This window comes from Mirounga leonina, unplaced genomic scaffold (assembly GCF_011800145.1).
Source record: "Mirounga leonina isolate KUSES-001 unplaced genomic scaffold, KU_Mleo_1.0 Mir_91, whole genome shotgun sequence".
Taxonomy (NCBI): Eukaryota; Metazoa; Chordata; class Mammalia; order Carnivora; family Phocidae; genus Mirounga; species Mirounga leonina.
In genome coordinates, this window is record NW_023270839.1 from 26,594,964 (window position 1) to 26,618,585 (window position 23,622).

Here is a 23,622-nt window from a genome sequence, read left to right on the forward strand (position 1 = left end):
ATATAATGTTCACTTAAACATGGGACATGACAAATGTCAACCACAGTCACAAGAAGGCTACTAAAATATCAACTTAAAAGTCCTAATTTAAGTAAAACAAATAATACATCCAGAAATATTTATCAGTTCAATAGAACTGTCTATGATGAAAATATTCTGTATCTGTGCTGCCCAGTACAGTAGCCACTAGCTACATGTGGTTATTTAGCATTTGAAATGCAGCTAATGAGACTGAGGAACTGAATTTTTAAATTGATTTAATTTTAACTAATTTAAATTTTAATAGCCACATGTGTACTGGCTTACACAGGTTTAAAATACCACTTCTACTTTTCCCTGTATTGTTTTAAATTACAAATACCAATGTTACAAGATTACTTGTAAGAGATACATACGTGCATCGTCCACATGGTATCTTATGAATGAGTGCAGCAAGACAGTTGTACAGACTCATTGCTGATGCTATGCAGAAAATTGCTATCATAACATAAACTAGAAAAAAACAAGACACTAAATTATATGAGAACAGAAGGAAATGTGATCAGAAAATATTTATACAAGCATATTATCTAGCTTTCTTACTGCATCGTGATACTTTCAATGCAGTGACCGTATAATGATCTGAATTGTACTAAGCTGAAAATATTTAGATCTTGAGTTTTATTGAAAAGTGGGTATTTTATGTGTTGTTTTAGTTCCATTACACATTGGTAGGATTGCTCAAGGGCTGAAGCTGGCTCTACATTTTCTATCATTTAATGATTCAAACTAACATGTCTGTTAGAGATGTCTATGAAGTGAGTTGTAGGCACTTATAAGTACTTAAATGTAAGGAACAGGCAAATTAAGGAAGGAGGAGAAACGCTTTTAAAAATGCAGCTTAGGGATGAGAACTGACATCTACCTTAGACATTAACTATGCTATCTGTATTTTCCTCTGGTGGAATTTATCTCTAATTATTTGACTGTAGTAAAACCAAATCCATTTAAACAAACCACTGTTATGATATGAAACTAAGGTAGTTAAATTCACAAATATTTGTCTATATTAGCTGTATTTTGAAAATTATTTAAAATTACATCTGATCTCCTTATTCTTAAAAAGGGGGAGAAATTATTGTACTCTAAAATATTCATTTTAACTTTCTCAAAATTTCCCAATGGAAATACAAATTTTACCTGACTTCTTCAAATTCTACTAAATTTCAGAAAATTGTAACTGTTCTGTAGGTTAAAGAGAGTACTCTAGATATAGTAAATCAGGGATAGCCATTTTCTTTCTTCTTCTTTTTTAAATCAATACAGCTTTTATTGCACCTTTAAAATGTCATAGAAAAGTCTGAAAAATCATCCGGCATCTTGTTATTTCCGCAGCTGGACAACTTAGATCTTATTCATGAGTCTGCAGAACTGTTCCTTTTTCAGAAACACAGATACCATCCCCAAATTTTCTGATATCCTTGTTTTTAACTGTTGACCGCTTTCTAACTGGTGAACTTGGACAAATTACTTTTTTAGTCCCTTGTTATTATTTGTTATTTGTTATTACTAGTTATATATGGTAATGTGAGCAGTAAAAGAAAGATAAAGACTGCCAAGTTATGTTTGGTAAGTCATCCACCAAAGGTCACCAACCCAGGTTTTAAAAGTTAGGTAGAAAGCATGTTCTTGAGACCCTAACAGAGTTTTGGGTATTTCATTCAATGTCATAGTAAACTAGGAAAATAATTAGGCATGAGAAAGCGTCTGGTTAATATAACCATCTTTAGTTACTTTCTTGAGCATGACTTAACATGAAATGGTAGGGGGAACCTTAGCAATTTGATATATTTCGTATATTAAAAATGGCAGCAACTTTGGCCATTAGGAACCATTTGAGGTACATTAAATCTTGCAATATCACATAGATTTTGTAAGAGTCATAACTAACTCCCATGTCCCAGGATAACCGTGAGGTTTAATGATTTCTTTCTACACAAAAAATTACATTTATAAGCAAGGTCAACTTTTCAAATACCGGTAAGTTTAAGGAAATTTCTCACCAAAAATGAAAATATGCTTTAGGGTAAGGTAAAGGAATCTCTTTTTTCTATCAAAGATCACTAATTAATTGACTGAGGGTCAGACACGAACTGAAGGCTAAGAATTAAATTAGAAAAATTATCTGCACAATGACAATGTAATACAAATAACTATCCTAGTATCTACTCTCCCAGCAACAGATTGAAATGAGCGGCATTCAAATAATTCTTTTTTCTAATTGGAAATACAGGTCATAGGTCTAGTTTTTAATGCTGCCACAGGACAAGAGAAATTGGGACAATAAGCTGAAACTAACCCAAGTGCCTCAGTTTTCTAGTCCAGAAAATCATGCTAATGTTCTCCAAAGAAGCACTGTAGCCTGTGGTGGTTTTTACAAAGGGTTTTTGCTAGTTCCCTACCAGGCACACTTCCCTTTTCCCTCCTCTTTGTGCTGTGCATTGGCCAGAGATAGCAAATTTCCATTCTTTCAGACCACTAACACCCAAGGGATGGGCAAGCCCTTACAGTTCCTACCCCTACCTCCTTAAAGGAAAAGTACCCGTTATTATTTAGACCACAGGCAAGTACTTGTGTGTCTTTAGAATGTAGTATGATCTTGACTGTTTACACAAGTCCAACAAAATCTGAGCAATAAAGCATACTTTGGGAGTAAGCAGAGGCGATAAATTAGTAATGTGAATAATCTTCTATTTCGTGTAACTAAATATAGTCACCAAGAAGTCCTTAGTCTGCTGCTTAGATACTGGGCTCTCCAGCTTTATCTGCAGAGATGGAAACTTAGGGGCCACAGCAGTTCTTTCAAGTCATCCATGAAGAACTGTTCTTATCTCAAAGACACAGGATACTTTTAATCTGAGTATTTTTTATCCCAGAGTGATGGGGATCCAACACTCCTGACAGTTTAAAAGTTATCATCACTTTTTAATTATTTGCTTAAGTTTTCTGGGCATAATACCTAAATCTAGTGAAGTAAATAAAAAACTTGTAGGCTGAAGCAAATATAAAATATGACTTCTTACCCAACCATTTGTAGAAGAAATAAAGTAAGACCATCATAACACAGCACACGACCACAAATATTACAACTGTTAGAGGACTAAAAGTTAAATATTCTTCCTTCTTTCTCCTCATTTCTCTGTCTTCAGTGTTTGTCACTGCCTTCATGCTCTCCCTGTATAAACATACACAGGAACTTCAGCAAATCTCTGCCAAGTACAGTTATTTTTAAAATCTATCTCCAACACCAACTTAAATTTGTTTCTGATTACAAAGTAATATACTTTAAAAAAACAGCACACCAAACAGAAAATAACTTAACCTAGAAAGTAAAAGGTCCCTATAATTCTACCCTCCAGAGATGATCTGTTATTAACCACTAACTTCTGAAACAGCAATTCTTCTGGAAGCAAAACTGTTGAAGCAAATGGTATTTTATCATATAAATAAACTGATGTCTGGGGATGCTTATATTATCTAATTATAAAACTACATTGATGTAACAAATTTCAGATGATAATCAGGTTCTTTTCACCCTTATTACCAACTTACAGATAGCAAAGTACTTCTAAAATTAGCTTCTCTTAAATGTAAACACAAAATTCTTCTTTTAATCAACTCAGTACTTACTGGATGCCTGTTCTGTGCTCATCAGTATATTATGAAGGATTCAAAAGAAGTTCAAGACATAGCTTTGTCCTACCTTGAGTTAAGATAACAAAATATTGTTTTTAATTCTCTCAACAACCCTTGCTAAGTCACACAGCTAATAAAAGGCAGGGATAAAAGTTGAAGAGGACAGAGTCAGTCGTGTCCTTTGTTGAGCAGTCTCTGTTCTGTCATCTTATTGTCTCTTCCCAGCTATATGGAACCTACTACATACTCTTCCACCTTCAGTCCCTTCAACTCTGACTTATTAAACTCTCATTCCCTTGGCATACATCCTCACCTTTCTCATCAGGTCTAGGCTTAATATAAACTCTAGGTTAAAAAAAAGTTTATCTCTATCAAATTGTACATTTGCCAGACTGCTTATTCAACATACCACTTTCTTATTAGAAAATTGTTAATTGGGATGGTCACTATATTAAGCAACTGTGACTCCAGGGAGGCTGCCTGGGAAAAGAGCACGGAAAGGGTTTGGGGACAGTCCACTAGCACATTCCAGCAACTGCAGAGCTGGATGACAGAGTATTAAACAGAAGTGTCAATGAAAGTAATATCTGAGTGGGAAAAGGTGCCAACTTTTGGTATCTGTCATTGCAAACAGACACATTTAAAGCTATTTTTATTATAGTGAAAAATTTATATATTCACATATGTCATAATGAAAGATTTATATATTCTTATTTAGTATACCAGTTCTCCAGGTAGAATGTTTTAAAGGAAGAGATAAGGGTGCCTGGGGTGGCTCAGCTGGTTATGCATCTGCCTTCGGCTCAGGTCATGATCCCAGGGTCCTGGGATCGAGCCCCGCATTGGGCTCCCTGCTCAGTGGGGAGCCTGCTTCTCCCTCTCCCTCTGCTGCTCCCCCTGCTTGTACTCTCTTGCACTCTCTCGTATAAATAAATAAAATCTTAAAAAAAAATAAATAAAGGAAAAGATAAATCTGGCAAAGGGAAAAGCATAGGCAATTTTTGGAAAGGAAACATATTAGATTTGTATCACATAAAATACTACAATTCATCTTTTTAAAACATTGTACTCCTAATCAGCTCAAGAGCCACATATAATGAAAGCTGAGCTTTCTTTCATGCTATCTTGAATTTATGAAGCTTGAGGACCAATGATTTCATTACAATAAGACTTTAACTCTCAACTAAAAAGTTTTCTATGGAACCAAGGCATCTTTCCCTTTTGCATAAGGTACATCTTTCATCTGGCAGGGTAATTCTAAGTTATGAGTTCTGGTTCTGGCAAATTTTCCCTTCCTAAGCCTTATTCTCTTTCCCCTTCTCTTTCTTAAAGGTTTTATTTATTAGAGAGCGAGAGAGAGTGAGAGATCTCAGGATCCTGAGATCGTGACCTGAGCCAAAACCAAGAGTTGGATGCTCAACCAAATGAACTACCCAGGTTCTCCTCTCTTTCCCCGTTCTTTTAACTCTCTCTACTTGCTAAATGATAGTACTTATGTTTGTTTTTTAAAATTAAGATCTAATTGACATGTAACATTAGTTTCAGGTATACAACATAGTGATTCAGTATTTGTATATATAACAAAATGGTCATAATCAGTATAGTTAACATCCATCACCACAGTTAAACGTTTTTTTTCTTGTAATGAGAACTGTAAAGATCTACTCTCTTAGCAAATTGCAAATACACAACACAGTCTTATCAACTATAGTCACCATGCTGTACATTATATCCCAAGAGTTACTTTTTTTTTTTTTTTTAAGATTTTATTTGACAGAGAGAGACAGCCAGAGAGAGAACACAAGCAGGGGGGGTGGGAGAGGGAGAAGCAGGCTTCCCACAGAGCAGGGAGCCCAATGTGGGGCTCAATCCCAGGACCCTGGGACCACGACCTGAGTCGAAGGCAGACACCTAGCAAACTGAGCCACCCAGGTGCCCCGAGTTACTTGTTTTATAACCAGAAGTTTGTACCTTTTGACAATCTTCACTCATTTCACCCACCCTTAATCCCTGCCTCTCGCAACTACCAATCTGACTCTCTGTATCTTTGAGTTCCTTTTCTGTTTGTTTGTTTCTACATATCAGTGACATTATACAGTATTTGTCTTTCTCTGTCTGACTTATTTTATTTAGCACAGTGCCTTCAAAGTCCATTCATTTTGTTGCAAATCCTGCTTATGTTCTTAATCATTCTTCTTCTTAGAGAATTTTTCCTTTTTGTCACTGATTCATATTCTCTTTCTTGTATTGTATATACACTCCTCCCCAACCATCCCCACACATACACTTCATTCTATCTTTATCCTACTTTTAGAATCAGCCACCGCAATTTCAACATCCATAATCTTGAAAGAGAGAATTTTAAAAACAGCAAGAGAAAACAGTTATATACAAGGAAAACCCCATAAGGTTATCAGCTGATTTTTCAACAGAAACTTTGCAGGCCAGAAAGGGTGGCATGATATATTCAGAGTACTGAGAGGAAAAACTCTGCAGCCAAGAATATTCTGTCCAGCAAGGCCATCATTCAGAATAGAAGGAGAGAGAAAGAAGTTCCCAGACAAGCAAAAGTTAAAGGAATTCATCACCACTAAACCTGCTCTACAAGAAATGTTAAAGGGGACTCTTTGAGTGAAAGGAAAGACCATAAGTAGGAGTAAGAAAAGTAGGAAGCACAAAAGCAGTAAAAATAAGTATATATATAAATATCAGTCAAGAGACTCACAAAATAAAAAGATGTAAAGTATGACACCACATACCTAAAACATGGGAAGTGGGGAGAGTAAAGAATGAGTTCAAACTTAAGCAACCATCAACTCAATATAGACTGCTATATGCAGATGTTATATACAAACGTAATGGTAACCACAAGTCAAAAACCAGTAAAACAGGGCATCTGGGTGGCTCAGTTGGTTAAGCAACTGCCTTCAGCTCAGGTCACGATCCTGGAGTCCCAGAATCAAGTCCCACATCAGGCTCCCTGCTCAGCAGGGAGTCTGCTTCTCCTTCTGACCCTCTTCCCTCTCGTGCTCTCTATCTCTCATTCTTTCTCTCTCAAATAAATAAATAAAATCTTAAAAAAAAAACCAGTAAAACAAATGAAAAATATAAAAAGGAATCCAAGTATATCACTAAAGAAATCCAACTAATTGTGAGGGAAGAGAGCAAGAGAAGAAACACAGAAGAACTACAAAAACAACAAAAATAAAACAAGTAACAAAACGACATTAAGTACATATCCATCGATAATTACTTTGAATGTAAATGGATGAAATGCTCCAATCAAAAGACATAGGGTGAGAGAATGGATTAAAAAAACAAGATCCATCTATATGCTGCCTAACAAGAGACTCATCTCAGACCTAAAGACACATACAATTGAAAGCGAAGGGAAGAAAAAGCATTTATCATGCAAAGGGGTATGAAAAGAAAGCCAGGGTAGCAATACTTATACTGGACAAATTAGCCTTTAAAATAAAGACTGTAACAAGAGACAAAGAAGGACAGTATATAATAATAAAGGGGATAATCCAACAATAAGCTGTAACAATTGTACATATTTATGCACCCAACATGGAAGCACCCAAATACATAAAATAGTTAATAAGAAACATAAATAAGTGATAGTAATACAATAAGAGCAGGGGACTTAAACACACCACTTACATCATAGGACAGATCATCCAAACAGGAAATCAACAAGGAAACGGTCGCTTTGAATGATGCACTGAACCAGATGGATTTAACAGATATATTCTGAACATTCCATCCTAAAACAGCAGAATACACATTCTTTTCAAGTGCACATGGAACATTCTCCAGAACAGATCACATATTAGGCCACAAGTCTCAATAAATTCAAAAAGATCGAAGTCATACCATGCATCTTTTCTGAACACAATGCTATGAAACTGGAAATCAACCACAAGAAAAAATCTGGAAATACCACAAATAACATAGAGATTAAAGAACATGCTACTAAACAATGAGTGGGTCATTTAAGAAATCAAAGAAGAAATAAAAAATTACATGGAAACAAATGAAAATGAAAATAAAATGGTCCAAAATCTTAGGGATGCATCAAAAGTTGTTCTATGAGGGCAGTTTATAGCAATACAGGCCTACCTCAAGAAGCAGGAAAGATCTCAAATAAACAATCTTACACCTAAAGAAGCTAGGAAAAGAAACAAACCAAAAACCAGCAGAAGGAAGGAAATAATAAAGATGAGAACAGAAAGACAGGAAATAGAAACTAAAAAAACAATAGACCAGATCAAAGAAACCAGGGGCTGGTTCTTTGGAAAGACCAACAAAATTGGTAAACCTTTAGTCAGACTCATAAAAAAAAGAGAGAGAGAACTCAAACAAAATCACAGAGTAGAAATAACAACCAACACCACAGAAATACAAAGGATTGTAAGAGAATATTATAAAAAATTATATGGCAACAAATTGGACAACTGAGAAGAAATGGATAAATTCCTAGAAACATATAACCTCCCAAAACTGAATCAGGAATAGAAAATTTGAAGACTGATTACCAGCAATGAAATTGAATCAGTAATCAAAAAACTCTCAACAAACAAAAGTCCAGGACCAGAAGGCTTCACAGGTGAATTCTACCATTTTTTTTTTTAAGATTTTATTTATTTATTTGACAGAGAGAGAGAGACAGGGAGAGAGGGAACACAATCAGGGGGAGTAGGAGAGGGAGAAGCAGGCTTCCTGCTGAGCAGGGAGCCTAACACAGGGCTCGATCCCAGGACCCTGGGATCACAACCTGAGCTGAAGGCAGACACCCAATGACTGAGCCACCCAGGCGCCCCGAATTCTACCAAACACTTAAAGAGGAGTTATTACCTATTCTTCTCAAACTATTCCAAAAAACATAAGAGGAAGGAAAGCTTCCAAATTCACCCTATGAGGCCAACATAACCCTGATACCAAAACCAGATAAAGACACTATAAAAAGAGAACTATAGGCCAGTATCTCTGATGAACATAGATGCAAAAATCCTCAACAAAATATTAGCAAACCAAATCCAACAATAAATTTTAAAAAATCATTCACCACAGTCAAGTGGGATTTATTTCCAGGACACAAGGGTGGTTTAATATTTGCAAATCAATCAACATGATACATCACATTAATAAGAGAAAGGATAAGAACCATATGATCATTTCAATAGACACAGAAAAAGCACTTGACAAAGTACAACATCGATTCGTGATAAAAACTCTCAGCAAGGTAAGTTTAGAGGGAACATACCTCAACATAATAAAGGCCATAACCATACTCGATGGTGAAAAACTGAGAGCTTTTCCCCTAAGGCCAGGAACAAGACAAGGATGTCCACTCTCACTATTTTTATTCAACATAGTACTGGAAGTCCTAGCCACAGCAATCAGACAAGAAAAAGTAGTAAAAGGTATCCAAATTGGTAAGGAAGAAGTAAAACTTTCACTGTTTGCAGAAGACATAATACTATATATAAAAAACCTTAAAGACCAAAAACTACTAGAACTGATAAATGAATTCAGTAAGGTCACAGGATACAAAATCGATTTACAGAAATCTGTTGCATTTCTATACACTAATAATGAAGTAGCAGAAGGGCGCCTGGATGGCTCAGTCAGTAAGGCATCCAACACTTGGTTTTGGCTCAGGCATGATCTCAGGGTCCTGAGATTGGGCCTCCCGTCAGGCTTTATGCTCAGTGTGGAGTCTGCTTGTCCCTCTCTCTCCCTCTCTGTTTCTCCCCATGCAATCTTCTGTCTCTCAAATCAATAAATTAAATCTTCAAAAAAAATGAAGTAGCAGAAAGAGAAATTAAGAAAATAATTCTACTTACAATTATACCAAAAACAATAAAATACCTGGGAATGCACTTAATCGAAAAGGTCAAAGACCTGTACTCTGAACACTTTATAAAACACCGATAAAAGAAATTGAGGACAACACAAACAAATGGAAAGATATTCCATGCTCATGGATTGGAAGGACAAATATTGTTAAAATGTCCATACCACCCAAAGCAATTTACAGATTTAGTGCAATTCCTATCAAAATAGCACCAACGTTTTCCACAGAACTAGAATAAACAATCCTAAAATTTTTATGGAATCACAAAAGACCCTAAATAGACAAAGCAATCTTGAAAAAGAAGAACAAAACCGAAGATATCATAATCCTAGATTTGAAGAAATGCTGTAAAACTGTAGTAATCAAAACATTACGGTACTGGCACAAAAGAGGACACAGAAAGAGCCCAGAAATAAACCCACAATTATATGGTCAATTAATCTTCGACAAAGGAGACAAGAATATGCAATGAGAAAAAGTCTCCTCAACAAATGGTTCTAGAAAAACTGAACAGCTCCGTGCAAAAGAATGAAACTGGGCCATTTTCTCACACCATACACAAAAATAAACTCAAAATGTTACCTGACATCTAACAGAAGGATTAGATCAAAAGACAAGAAATATCAAGTTTGGAGAGGATGTGGAGAAAAAGGAACACTTGTGCAGTGTTGGTGGAAATGCAAATTGTTGCAACCACTGGGAAAATAATATGGAGGTTCCTTAAAAAATTCAAAAATAGAGTGGCACCTGGGTGGCTCCGTTAGTTAAGCATCTGCCTTTGGCTCAAGTCATGATCTCAGTGTCCTGGGATTGACACAGGGCACCTACCCCACCCCCCACCCCTGTTCATGCTCGCGCTCTCCCTCTCTCTTGTGCTCGCTCTCAAATAAATAAATAAAATCTTTAAAGAAAATTAAAAATAGAATTACCATATGATCCAGAAATTCCACCACTGGGTATTTACCCAAAGAAAATGAAAACACTTATTTTAAGTGTCTATTACAGGAGCGCCTGGGTGGTTCAGTCATTAAGCCTCTGCCTTCGGCTCAGGTCATGATCTCAGGGTCTTGGGATCGAGCCCCGCATCCAGCTCCCTGCTCAGTGGGTAGCCTGCTTCTCCCTCCCCCACTCCCCCTGCTTGTGTTCCCTCTCTCGCTGTGTCTCTGTCAAATAAATAAATAAAATCTTTAAAAAAAAAAAGTGTCTATTACAGCATTATTCACACTAGCCAGATATGGAAGCAATCAACCGCAGTTTCCATCCATAGATGAATGGATAAAGAAGTGGTGTATATATATACAATAGGATAGGATATTACTTAGCCCTAAAAATGAATGACATATTGCCATTTGCAACAATATGGATGGACCTAGAGAGTATAATGTTAAATGAAATAAGTCAGAGAAAGACAAATACCATATAATTTCACACCTACATAAAATTTTAAGAAACAAATGAACAAAGTAAAAAAAAAAAAGAAAAACAAAAGAACAGGCTTGTAAATATAGAGAGCAAATTGGTGGTTGCCAGAGGGGAGGAAGCTGCAGGGATGGGCAAAATAAAGGTGACTGAGAGTACATTTATCTTGGGGTGCCTGGGTGGCTCAGTCGTTAAGTGTCTGCCTTCGGCTCAGGTCATGGTCCCAGGGTCCTGGGATCGAGCCCCACATTGGGCTCCCTGCTTAGCGGGAAGCCTGCTTCTCCCTCTCCCACTCCCCCTGCTTGTGTTCCCTCTCTCGCTGTGTCTCTCTCTGTCAAATAAATAAATAAAATCTTAAAAAAAATTTTTTTTATTTTAATTCTCATATAGTTAACATATAGTGTTATATTGGTTTTAGGTGTACAATACAATTCAATGCATTACTTAGTGCTCATTGAAATAAATGTACTTTTTTTGTTTTTTAAGATTTTATTTATTTATTTGGGACCTGGGATCTGGGACCTGGGACCTGGGACCTGGGACCTGGGACCATGACCTGAGCCGAAGGCAGCCGCTTAACCAACTGAGCCACCCAAGCACCCCTAAAATAAAAATTTTTTAAATGCCATAATCCTGCAGGTAAAACATTCCCTCTCTCCCAACCTGGCTATGAAGGTAACAAATCTCTGTTTTTGTCCATCATCATGTTTTATGAATAAGAAAGTTTATACGTACTCCTCTCTCATCTCCAATTTTCTTGAGGAGGAGCTTGCCCTGACATGTATACAAAGCTTGCCTTGCTCACTCAAAGTGTGGTCTGTGGGCCAGCAAAAGCACTTGGGAGCTTCTTTAAAACATGGAATCTTGGCCCCATCCCAAGCCTACTAAATCTAAATTTTTATCTTAATGAGATCTCAAGACATTTTGTATGCACATTACAGTTTGAAAAGCACTACTCTAGAGAAGAAACAATTTACACGAATAATTTATAATATATACAGAAGTACAGTGAGAATCTATATTAAATGGGAAAACATTTTCAATGAATCAGTAGCTCTGGGGAAATTATTTATAAAGTTTCACCAAATAATTAGAAAATGACCTTGGAGATCTTAACATGCTATGCTTTATAAAGATTAATAATGAAAACAATTCTTACATGAAAATATGTGACAGATATATATGTTGATACATATTTTCCATTTATGGAAAATATTTAAAGCTCAATACTCTAGAAACCTACACTTGTTAAATCCTAAGATTTTTCTCTTGACATGAGTCAATCAAATTTTATTTTAAGAAATTACAATTTAGCTTAACTTCATTTAGTTGTAAATTAGCCCTTTTTAATGCAACCTACAGATCGATTCATAAAATGAATATATTGTCCTTTATGCATCAAATATGCTCTGCACACATTTTTAAATTCAGAGTTATAAATATGAACTGATCCTTTCAAACAATGTTGCCTGCTTTCATCCAGAGCCAAAGGTACATAACTGTAAGAAGACCCGCTTTAGGTTGTTACTAAACAGGAAATCTGAATTTTATGTAATTTGGAATTCCTATATTTAAATTAAAATATGAACATGCTTCATAGCCTCAGAATTCCTAAAGCATTAAACACAATGATGAGGTCACATTGTAATGACTGCTCTCAGGAGGAGCTGAAATCCCCTGCCCCACCTTTTCTTGCTTATTTTCTTCCAATCCAAATAAATAGGCCCACAAGGACACCAAGTATCTTCATCTTTTCTGGGAGAGATAATTAAACAATTTAAAAAGTCTTTGATGTAATTTCAATGTTCGCCTACCAGCAGGAGAGTTAGAGGAAGCTGTAACTTCCTTCTCAGTGAAAAGTTAAATGACCTACAGGAGGACAAAACTGCAATCTGATCTTTTTTTTTTTTTTAATTTTTTTTATTTTTTAAAGATTTTATTTATTTATATGAGAGACAGAGAATGAGAGACAGAGAGCATGAGAGGGAGGAGGGTCAGAGGGAGAAGCAGACTCCCTGCCGAGCAGGGAGCCCGATGTGGGACTCGATCCAGGTACTCCAGGATCATGACCCGAGCCGAAGGCAGTCGCTTAACCAACTGAGCCACCCAGGTGCCCTGCAATCTGATCTTAATAGCACTATATTCTGAGGTCAGGTAAATTTTAAATGTTGTTACATGATTAAACTGAGTATCAAACAATAATTTTTAGCCATTTATCACAAAAACACTGAAGTTTAATTAAACTTACAATTCAATTAGTCCACTCCAGTATCCTCCTAATGCCACAGTGAACACAGCAATTACAAAAATAACCACCATAGTATAGTCAAAGTTAGGCCATGATGGAGAATACATTTTCACAGTAATGTTATCTCCAAGAGTCTGAAAGACAAAATAACAAAAACCAGAATTAGTTTTCTTTCTCTTCCAGTGGATGGTAGCAATATTCCAATTTCACTCTGAAACGGAAACTATAGAGGCAAGAACACTAGAATCATTGTTGGCAACATGATATATTCTCTTGTCAGAATTATGAGGCTATGCTTTGGTTTATTAAATCTTAAAAGTTCGGTGTTTCACATAGTCACAACCTGTTCAGGGATTTAAGGGTAAGATAAATGATATAACACAGAGACTGTTAAAGAAGTCAAAACAAATAAATATCCTTTCTTTTTTTTTTTTTTTAAAGATTTTATTTATTTATTTATTTATTTGAGACAGAGAGAATGAGAGAGAGAGCACATGAGAGGGGGGAGGGTCAGAGGCAGAAGCAGGCTCCCTGCCGAGCAGGGAGCCCGATGCGGGACTCGATCCAGGGACTCGATCCAGGGACTCCAGGATCATGACCTGAGCCGAAGGCAGTCGCTTAACCAACTGAGCCACCCAGGCGCCCCAAATAAATATCCTTTCTAAAGTCAGGGCTTGGAAACACCTTGTGCCCACTGAGAGGGGAACTCTTCTCAAACAAAGACTTGATAGGACTTTATAGCTTCTTAGAGCTTTATAGCAAATGGAGCATATATAATTTAAATTAAGTATCAGTGGTTAAAAGTAAAGAATTGTACTACATATAAACTTTGTATAGTATATAATTACTATTTTACCTGCTTCATATCTATAAAATCTTTGCGGCTTATAAATGCAATCAGTATTTTCACATCATGAAATTCAGATTTGTTCCCTGAGGGAGGAAACTAAAAGAAAAAAAAGACATTATGACAACTTATGAGCTACTAATATATTTACAGAATAAAATACAAATTATTCCTTTAAATATAACTTTTTTAAAATTATAAAACAAAGTTTCCTATGTTCTTTCTTGATATTATGGTAAGAGTTCTCAAACTGGAATCCTTTTAGCATAAACTTAAACTGACTTACATACAGGTATACATATGTGTGTGTGTGTGTATGCGTATTACACTGAAGTTTAATTAAACTTACACACACACACACACGTTCCTAACAAAGTCTTATTCACTTTAGGAACAGAAAAGAAATTACAAAGTTTTCCAATTAAATGCTTATCACAGCGAGAATGTTTATTTTTAAGTTTTTATTACTATTATTTTTTTAAGTAGGCTCCACGCCCAGCATGGAGCCCAACGTGCAGCTTGAATTCACAATGCTGACATCAAGACCTGAGCTGAGATCAAGAGTCAGATGCTTAACTGACTGAGCCACCCAGGCACCCCCAGAATGTTTATTTTGAAAGAACCCTACCATCAGATTATTCAAAGCTCAGCCCCTAAACTACACACCAAAAAGGTAGTTCAATACTTGTGAAACGTGATATATATCATGAGCTCAAAAGTTAGTACTAAGTTTTAAAACTTACTAGGACACTGTTATTGGCAACCAACAATGCTTCAGCACCTCCTGTTTGTGCAATTCTGGCTTTTTCAAGAATATGGCAGGTTCCCCACTGTACTATAACTGCTTTGCTCTTTATTCCATCAGGTGGAATATCAGAAAGATTGCATAGTGGTGTGGTAGTCAGATTCATCAAACTGATGGAGGTCTGGAAAGAAAAAATGTCTTTAACATAATAAACATTGTAATTCACAAAAATGCACTCAGTGACAAAGTATCAATATTGGTTTAATACCAGGTTCTTTTAAATTAGAAATGGTTTATGACAACCAGCCTTTCAGGTAAGTATTTTAAAATTCCCTAACTTGTTTTTCCCACAGAGAGAAAAATACTTAAGCCAAAACAATAAAAGTTATTGTTTATTGATCATTACATATTACAACTAGTTCACACACTAAAACATAATAATCACTCATTCTCACCTTTCAATAATTTTATGTTTATAAATAAATAGTAACTGTGGTTTACTTACTGCATTTTCTACGGTATTTGGAAGGGCTGTCCAGTGAGGGTTATATAGCATACAGTAGTCCTTAGATGGTAGAGGTTTGCCACTTGCAGACGCATGCAGGATTGCTTCCTGAGCAGCTGTCTAGGACACGAATAATAATTTTCACACTGGTAATCATTTCGTTTGCCAATAACTAAGGATTTTAATAATGCTACTTATAAATAGGTTTGGCCACACCTCCTTAAGAGGGAAGGTCTTCCAATGAATTTATTTCTTCTTGTTTGAGGAAATATTGAAACTATACACATTCACCCAGAACACATTCTTTTAAGGAAAATAAGTCACTTTCTTATGGGGACACAATTGTGGCCCTTGTTATAAGGGCCATATCCCACAGAAGACTGTTGCTATGCGATAACTTTAATACTCCCTTCACACCTGAAACTTTCCTTCCCAATCTCTTATGAGTTATTACTTCATTGTTTATGTAGCATAAAAGAAAATGCACTTGAAATCCCTCAACTCGTCCACTCTCACATTGTTATTTAACAATAACACTCACATTGTTATTTAAAATTGTACCTTAAGTCCTAGTCTCAGCAATCAGAATTTAATGTCTATAGCAGCATTATCAACAATAGCCAAATTACAGAAAGAGCCCTAATGTCCATCGACTGCTGAATGGATAAAGAAGATGAGGACTATATACAGTATAGTCAGGAATATTACTCAGCCATCAAAAATAATGAAATCTTGCCATTTCAATGATGTGGATGGAGCTAGACGGATTATGCTAAGCAAAATAAGTCAATCAGAAAAAGACAAATACCATATGATTACGCTCATATGTAAAAATTTAAGAAACAAAACAAATGAACATTTTTTTTTTTAAGATTTTATTTATTTATTTGACAGAAAGAGACACAGTGAGAGAGGGAACACAAACAGGGGGAGTGGCAGGCAGAGGGAGAGGGAGAAGCAGGCTTCCTGCTGAGCAGGGAGCCCAATGCGGGGCTCGATCCCAGGACCCTGGGATCATGACCTGAGCCGAAGGCAGACGCTTAATGACTGAGCCACCCAGGCACTCCCAAATGAACAAAATTTAAAAAAAAAAAGAAAAACAAAACAAAGACTTTTTTTTTTTTTTTAAGATTTTATTTATTTGACAGAGAGAGAGCTAGTGAGAGCAGGAACACAAAGCAGGGGGAGTGAGAGAGGGAGAAGCAGCCTTCCGGCCGAGCAGGGAGCCCAAAGTGGGACTCGATCCCAGGACCCTGCGATCATGACCTGAGCCAAAGACAGATGCTTAATGACTGAGCCACCCAGGTGCCCCCCCCCCGCCCCCAAAAAAGACTAAATACAGAAAACTGGTGGTTGTCAAGGATAGGGGGATGGGTGAAATAAAGGGGAGTAAGAGTACACTTATTTTGATGAGCACTGAGCAATGTAGAGAAATGTTGAATAATTATATTATATACCTGAAACTAATATAACATTGTATGTTAATGACACTTCAATTAAAAAAAGAAATGCACAAAGAAAAATGTATAAGGATAGTCATAATATCATGTTACAGAAAAAATAAAGTCAACAACTTTCACTAATAAGGAGCCCATTACATTATGATATGCATAGTACATAGCTATTAAAAAGAAAGAACTAGATCCATCTGTAGGAACAGATGTCCACAGTGGGAAAAGCAAGTTCCAGAGAGATATTTATAGGGTAACCCTATTTTTTGTTTTAGGTAAGCTCCACTGCTAATGTGGGGCCTGAACTCAGCACCCAGAGACCAAAAGTCACATGCTCCACTGACTCAGGCACCCCAATGTAACCCGATTTTTATTAAAAAAAAAAAGTGACCCCCCCCCCCAAAGTTCCCTATGTGTATCTGTACATTTATGTGAGTTTGAAGATGTGAAGAGAGACACACCAGGCTATTTTAAAAAAGAGAGAAAGATGGGGAGCCTGGGTGGCTCAATCATTAAGCATCTGCCTTCGGCTCAGGTCATGGTCCCAGGGTCCTGGGATCGAGCCCCACGTCGGGCTCCTGCTCCGCGGGAAGCCTGCTTCTCCCTCTCCCACTCCCCCTGCTTGTGTTCCCTCTCTCGCTGTGTCTCTCTCTGTCAAATAAATAAATAAAATCTTTAAAAAAAAGAGAGAGAAAGAGAAACAAAGGCAAAGGTGATAGTGTGAAAAGATTGGAGAAACTAAAAAGGAAAAACATTCAAACAAAACAGAAAGGTATAAAGTCCCTCTCCTCTTATCCTGGCTCTCAATCACACTCTTACTTAGGAGTTTCTGTCATATCTTTCCAGACACTATCCACATATATTTAATATATATGAATATATATATATACACACACATGAATACATGGATACATATCTCAAATATGTATAGTTTTATACATGAGGTCAAACTATACTGCTCTGTAGCTTTTCTATACATTTCTAAATTTACATATTAGATTTTCCATATGGACACACCATATACACTACCTTCTTTTACACAATATATAATATTCAGTGTTACTTTTAAAATTACAAAAACTAAGAGATTTTTAAAAAGCTTAAATGTTCAAGGAAGTACAAAGATACTCAAAAAGGGAAGAGTTATTGCTATAAAGGGATTAAAATCTTCCCTACAATTGAAGAAAATTCAGCACTGATAAAAGCAAAACTCACTGATACTGGAATTACTAAGGCAAAACACAAATTTTAATGGAAGATTAGTATAAAAAAGTAGAACCATACACAATTGTAGAATAGTTAGTATTCAATGTGAAACATGCCACAAATTTCATGAGCAAACTACCATACCTAAACAATTTCAGCATTTCCACTACATTTTAAAATATCTTAGTAAATTTCTTATGGAGATTGTATAGCTTCAAAAATTTAGTTTATTAACAATAGCTATCATGAGCTTTGGAGTTAGAGACCTGGGACAGAATGGTGGTTTCACCATTTACTGCCCATGTTCCAAGTCATTTAACCTGTTTTAAGCTTCAACATCCCCAGCTTTGACAGAGTTGTCATGAAGATTAAGTTAGGTAATGCAATTACCTGCATGTATTGAGCTCTTAGTAAATGGTAACTATTATCATTAATTATTAATAAGACATCTAGCAACCTGCCAAGTACTTGTGTCATGCACAAGAAATATGAGACGATAATTGGTTGCTTAGGGTTTGGTGGGATATGGGGATATGAGGTGATAGTTAAAGGATGTGGGTTTCTTTACCCACATACCCCCTGCCACACACATGCACAGCCTCCCCCATTATCAACATCTGCACCAGAAGGGTACATCTGTTACAATAAGTGAACATACATTGATCATTACTACCCTCAGCCCATAGTTTATGTTTAGGATTCACTCTTGGTGTTATACATTCTATACATTTTGACATGTATCCACCATCACAGTAGCCTGTGGAATAAGGGATAGTTTCACTGCTGTAAATATCCTCTGTGTTCCACCTATTTGCTTCTTTCTGAGCTGACGTGTTTTAAAATGGACGTGTTAATGGTTGCACAGATCTGTGAATACACTAAAAGCCACTGCATTGTACACTTCAAATAGGTAAACTGCATACTATGTGAATTGTATCTCAATAAACCTGCCCTACCCCAAAGAAACACTACACAAGAAATTAGTCTTACTAGGAAGATGAAATAATCAGAAACAGAATGTGATTAAAGTCAAGGAGTCTCTAATAAAAACTTTGGTAGTTAGAAATGCAAATTCTTGGGCCCTATTCCAGATCTACTGAATCAGAAACTCCCAGGCAGTTTATTTTTACAGGCCCTTCTGGAGATTGTGTTACTTGTTAAGAGTTTGAGAACCACAGCGACAGGAACAGAGCTTCTCAAGATTTATTGTGCATACAAATCACGTAGCAATCATATTAAAATGCAGATTTTGACTCAGTAGGTCTGGATGGAGTGTGAGATTCTGCATTTCTAACTAGTTCCCAGGTGATGCTGCTGCTGCTGGTATATGGACGACACCTTGAGTAGCAAGGCTCTAAGAGAACAGAGTAGTGGAAACTGCATTACTGTGGGTCAATTAGTAGGGAAGCATAAAGAAAAAGGCTTGAAACTCAGTGTCCCTTCAAGCATTACAAACACCAAATTAGATGAGGCTTGTAGTCTGCCCACATGCCAGCGTTAGATCATCTGACAAAGAACCTATGATGGAAGGGCAGGATACCTTCCTTCACGTCTTCGAAGTTAAGAGATACGCAAAACAATTGAATTCAGTTGGTTAACTGTGGTCTGGTCTTCCATGACTTTAGTCAACCTTAAAAATTATGTTTGCATTTTCAGTCAGTAATGAAAATATTCTCTTAGTAAAAAGCTTAGTATCAAGGGCTTAAAGGGATTTAGGGATAATACTCTAGGCCCTTCATTTCATAGCTCTAACAGGTCCAAAATGATCAAAATGAAGTGGTCTCAGGGGCCAAGATTAAAACTGAGCTCTCCAAAACCTAGACCAGCCATCTTTCAATTCTATCATTTCAAATTCCTTCCTGCAGTTTCATCCCCAAGCAACTCTTAGTGCCCAACCAGCACCCTCCAGTTTTATACTGGTTGCATGCATCTCTGCATTAGCTGTTCATTCCCTCTTCTGTGATACTGGTGTGGGTCTCCTACCACCACTCAAATTCCTCTAATACCCACTTAGTTCCTCCCACATCATTTCTTTATACTCTTCTAAATACCCCCAATTCTAGGTCTCTAGAGCTTCATGGAATTTCTTTTCCTAGAACAACTTCTCCTTACTGCTCACCCCACATCTTCCCTCTTCACCCCAGGTCCTGCAAGTACTGACTGTGGTATCAAGCTTTCTCCAGGACCATCAAATCAGCAGTTTTACACCAGTGCCTTCATATTCACATCTTACTTGATCCTTGATCCTCACACACAAGATAAACAAGTTGACTAGCCCATGGTATGGAGTAGCACTTCCTTTTCTGCCTCAAATTTACCTCCATAAAACTTCACGGGATGTCTGTTGCTCACACACAGTTCCCAATTTACTTTATCTAGATCACTTGACTTCAATCTTATTCCCTATCATCTTCTTTTCAAACCCAAAATATTGGTGTGTAAGTCTACCTTAATGTTACAGTTACCTATTCCTTTGCTCACTTTTCTCCTAAACAGCTTTCGGTATGACAGGTGTCAAATGATTACCAAAAGTCTAAAAAAGGAACAACTGCAATGATGTATATTATACTCCCATCCCTGCACACATACTATCTCCCCATTTTCTCAGACCAGTCAGACCGTAAACAAAGGGACATGGACGGGAGCTTTACTTTATCAGTATACCTACAGGGAGTCAGCCTTGCACTGACCTTCATGTCCCTGTCTCTTGGGAGTCCATCCATGCTGGACACGCTCATCTTCCTGGGCATTTGAATTCCGGGCTTCTGTTCCAACAGCCTCCTGATGCTGACTCACCAGCCCAATGTTAACCTAGTGAGAACAGGCCTGCTCTACTTCTGTCCAACCTAATAGCACAGTTCAAGGATTCTTCTTTCACCCTCGTTCACAGATTTGGTTTGTCTACCCTTCTTTCTTCTTCAAATGGTATCTTCTAGCAGATCTCTTTTCCAAATTTGAGTCTTCACATATTCCTTTTGAAAAGAACAATTCTCTAGCTAAAAATGCATCTACCATACTATCCCCTACCCTGTATCCATGCCACCCTTTGGGTCTGCCAGAACTCTGTATCTTGGCCCATCTTCACCTGATCAAGAAGAACTCTGAACAACGCAATGTTAACCTTTTCCCATGTGTATATTTAATTCCCTTCAACAGCCTCAACAGATTCGTCAAGCATGGTTCTTCTTTTTTCCTGGAGATTATGCTCAATACTCTGTACAGCAATTTCTTACTTATTATAGATCAGTGCTTCTTGAACTTTAACGTTCTTGTTAAAATGCAGATTCTGATCCAGCAGCTCTTAGGTGGAGCTTATGATCATGCATTTCAAACAGGCTTCCAGGTGATGCTCTGATACTGGTCCACAGAGTACATGGTTATAGACTTCATTATGAATAGTGGTGAAACTCACAAGTCTTCTAGACATTATCGGGGTCCTCCTAGGAATTTTCTCAAGAGGTGAGTCACACTGTACCTGCAGTCTGCTGGTATAGCCAATATTCATATTTTTGGCCAGTAGTTCCATTCACCCAGGAGTTCCTTCAAACTCTTCAGTATATGCATCCCTGGGTCCCAGCTTCCCCCACCCCCTCCACAGTCTGTTAATTAAACCAGGTTCATGTTATTTGTGTTGTTATCCATTAGATATACAACATCCTTCAGTTTCAAGGGGCAATGTATGAATGTGACTGTGATTCTCTCTCCAATTAACACCCTGGCAATCTTTCTTCATAAAATCTACAGATTAAATTATTTCTGTGTTTTTAGACACCAAATACAAGAGCTGGGGCTTAGGGGTAAATTCTGTTAATAAACAGAATTTATCCATAATGAAAACCAGCAATTAAAAAGACACTATATTCCTAAACCGGAAGATACAAAGTTTCAATGTAATCCCTGAATGATAAGTACAATGCAGCAATAGCCACCTACCCCAGCTCCCTTACATCACAGCAATGTAGGAGGTATCCCTGTCTTTATAAACATCTTTCTCTTTACACAACTACACAGTTAATAGCAATACAGTAAGAGTAGGAAGGGGCCTCTACAGCAAAGACAGAGTTGAGGTTGTGTGTCGTGAATGACATTCCAAAATTAGGCGTCAGTAACTTTCTGATCATTCACTATTATATATTTTCTACGCCTGTTTCCTCCCTAATAAGTTATATAATCAACAACCTGCATTGTTTCTACTCCTACCTCCAGGAATCAGGTTTATAGAAATGATGCACTGAAAGTGACTAGACCCAGACCCATAAAGATTAAGTGTAATCTTAACTACTTAATTAGTGGCCCAGCGGGTGCTAAGGCATCAAACAGGTATTTACAGGGAATCAGAGGAGTCTGTGGGCCATGGGAAAAGTCGAGCCAGCATTATCCTTGTGCTTAGAGAATCTGGGGATATGTATCGTACAGGCGAAGAGGTATTAGGGTGTGGGGAGGAGACATTCATTTATTCAGTATTCTGCAGTCTATGAGACCCTAGGGGAGACAGCAGAGAATGAGTCTGGTAGAGTTTCCCCTTCATGGGGCTCCTATTTTACTAGTCACCTAGATCTATCCTTCTTCTTGGTTTTCCCTAAGTAATCTCTCAACTGTTACAGAATTTATGATTTACACTAGAATTCACAAATTCAAATGACTACAAGGCCAGGCAATATAAATGCATAAAAAGTTGATATAAGATCACAGTGCATAGCGATGTTTGGCAAATTCTGACCTAAAAACAATGAAATTTTTAACAAAATTTTAGCATCTTGGAGTAAGGATCTATACCTGGAGACTTTTATGGTCTAGAGTGTTGTAAACAGACCCAATTTCAGGTGATTTTTAACCAAAAAGTTATCAAATATATAACATACATGACTTCTATCTTTAAACCCTTTTCTTATGAATAAATAAATTTACAAATTTATCCAATTAGTCTTCTGACGTATTCTCAATTCACAAGAAAAATTATTGCACAACATAGTGGAAAAATATCAAGGAATGTCTAGAATCCCTGGGTTCTAGTCCTTTTTCATGCCTTTCTGTATGATCTAGGACAAGTCATAATCTTCCTGAACCTTCTCAGGATTATTTTGAGAGGAGATGTAGGTTACATTTTGGGAAGGAGAAAGCACAGCCGTCAGTGACTGATAAAGCTGACAATGGATGCAGAATCCTCAGAGGTAGGCTAGAGAAGGTTGTGAAGAATCTAAAAGTTAAGGAAGGAATGTGACAAAACCAGCATGTCTATTATCGGGCTGTTGTAACAATATACCACAGACTGGGTGGCTTAAACAACAGGAAATTTTTTTCTCATAGTCTGGAACATAGAAGTTCAAGATCAAGGTGCCAGCATACTTGTCCTTACTGATTTCTGGTAAGGGATCTTTTCCTAGCTTGTAGATGGCTGCTTTCTCACTGTATTCACAGGGTTGGGAAAGAGAACAAGGCAACAATCCCATCATAAGAGCCCCACGCTGGTGACCTCATCTAAATCTAATTATCTCCCAAAAGCCAATCTCCAAATACCATCACACTGGGGGTTAGGGCTTCAACCTAAGAATCTGAGGGCACACAATTCAGTCCACAGCATTTTGTCCCTGGGCCCCCAAATTCATTTCCTCCTCACACACAAAATACACTCATTTCATCCCAACAGCCCCCAAAGGCTTATT

The 23,622-nt window shown here is 37.1% G+C and overlaps 1 protein-coding gene across 2 annotated transcripts in view; it reads right to left on the bottom strand.

The window, feature by feature from the left end:
* SPPL2A (signal peptide peptidase like 2A) overlaps positions 1 to 23,622 on the bottom strand; it is a 51,153-nt gene that overhangs the window by 22,155 nt on the left and 5,376 nt on the right. The window contains exons 1-7 of one of the 2 annotated variants that reach the window (XM_034994713.1): positions 20,650 to 20,914; positions 15,303 to 15,422; positions 14,796 to 14,978; positions 14,062 to 14,151; positions 13,206 to 13,339; positions 3,063 to 3,214; positions 396 to 492 (exon numbers count right to left, since the gene is read on the bottom strand). In XM_034994713.1, coding sequence (XP_034850604.1) covers positions 396 to 492; positions 3,063 to 3,214; positions 13,206 to 13,339; positions 14,062 to 14,151; positions 14,796 to 14,978; positions 15,303 to 15,422; positions 20,650 to 20,709 — 836 coding nt within the window. In that variant the 5' untranslated portion in view covers positions 20,710 to 20,914. Of the gene's footprint in view, positions 1 to 395; positions 493 to 3,062; positions 3,215 to 13,205; positions 13,340 to 14,061; positions 14,152 to 14,795; positions 14,979 to 15,302; positions 15,423 to 20,649; positions 20,915 to 23,622 lie in introns of those variants that run through there. The other variant, XM_034994714.1, reaches the window with a different exon arrangement.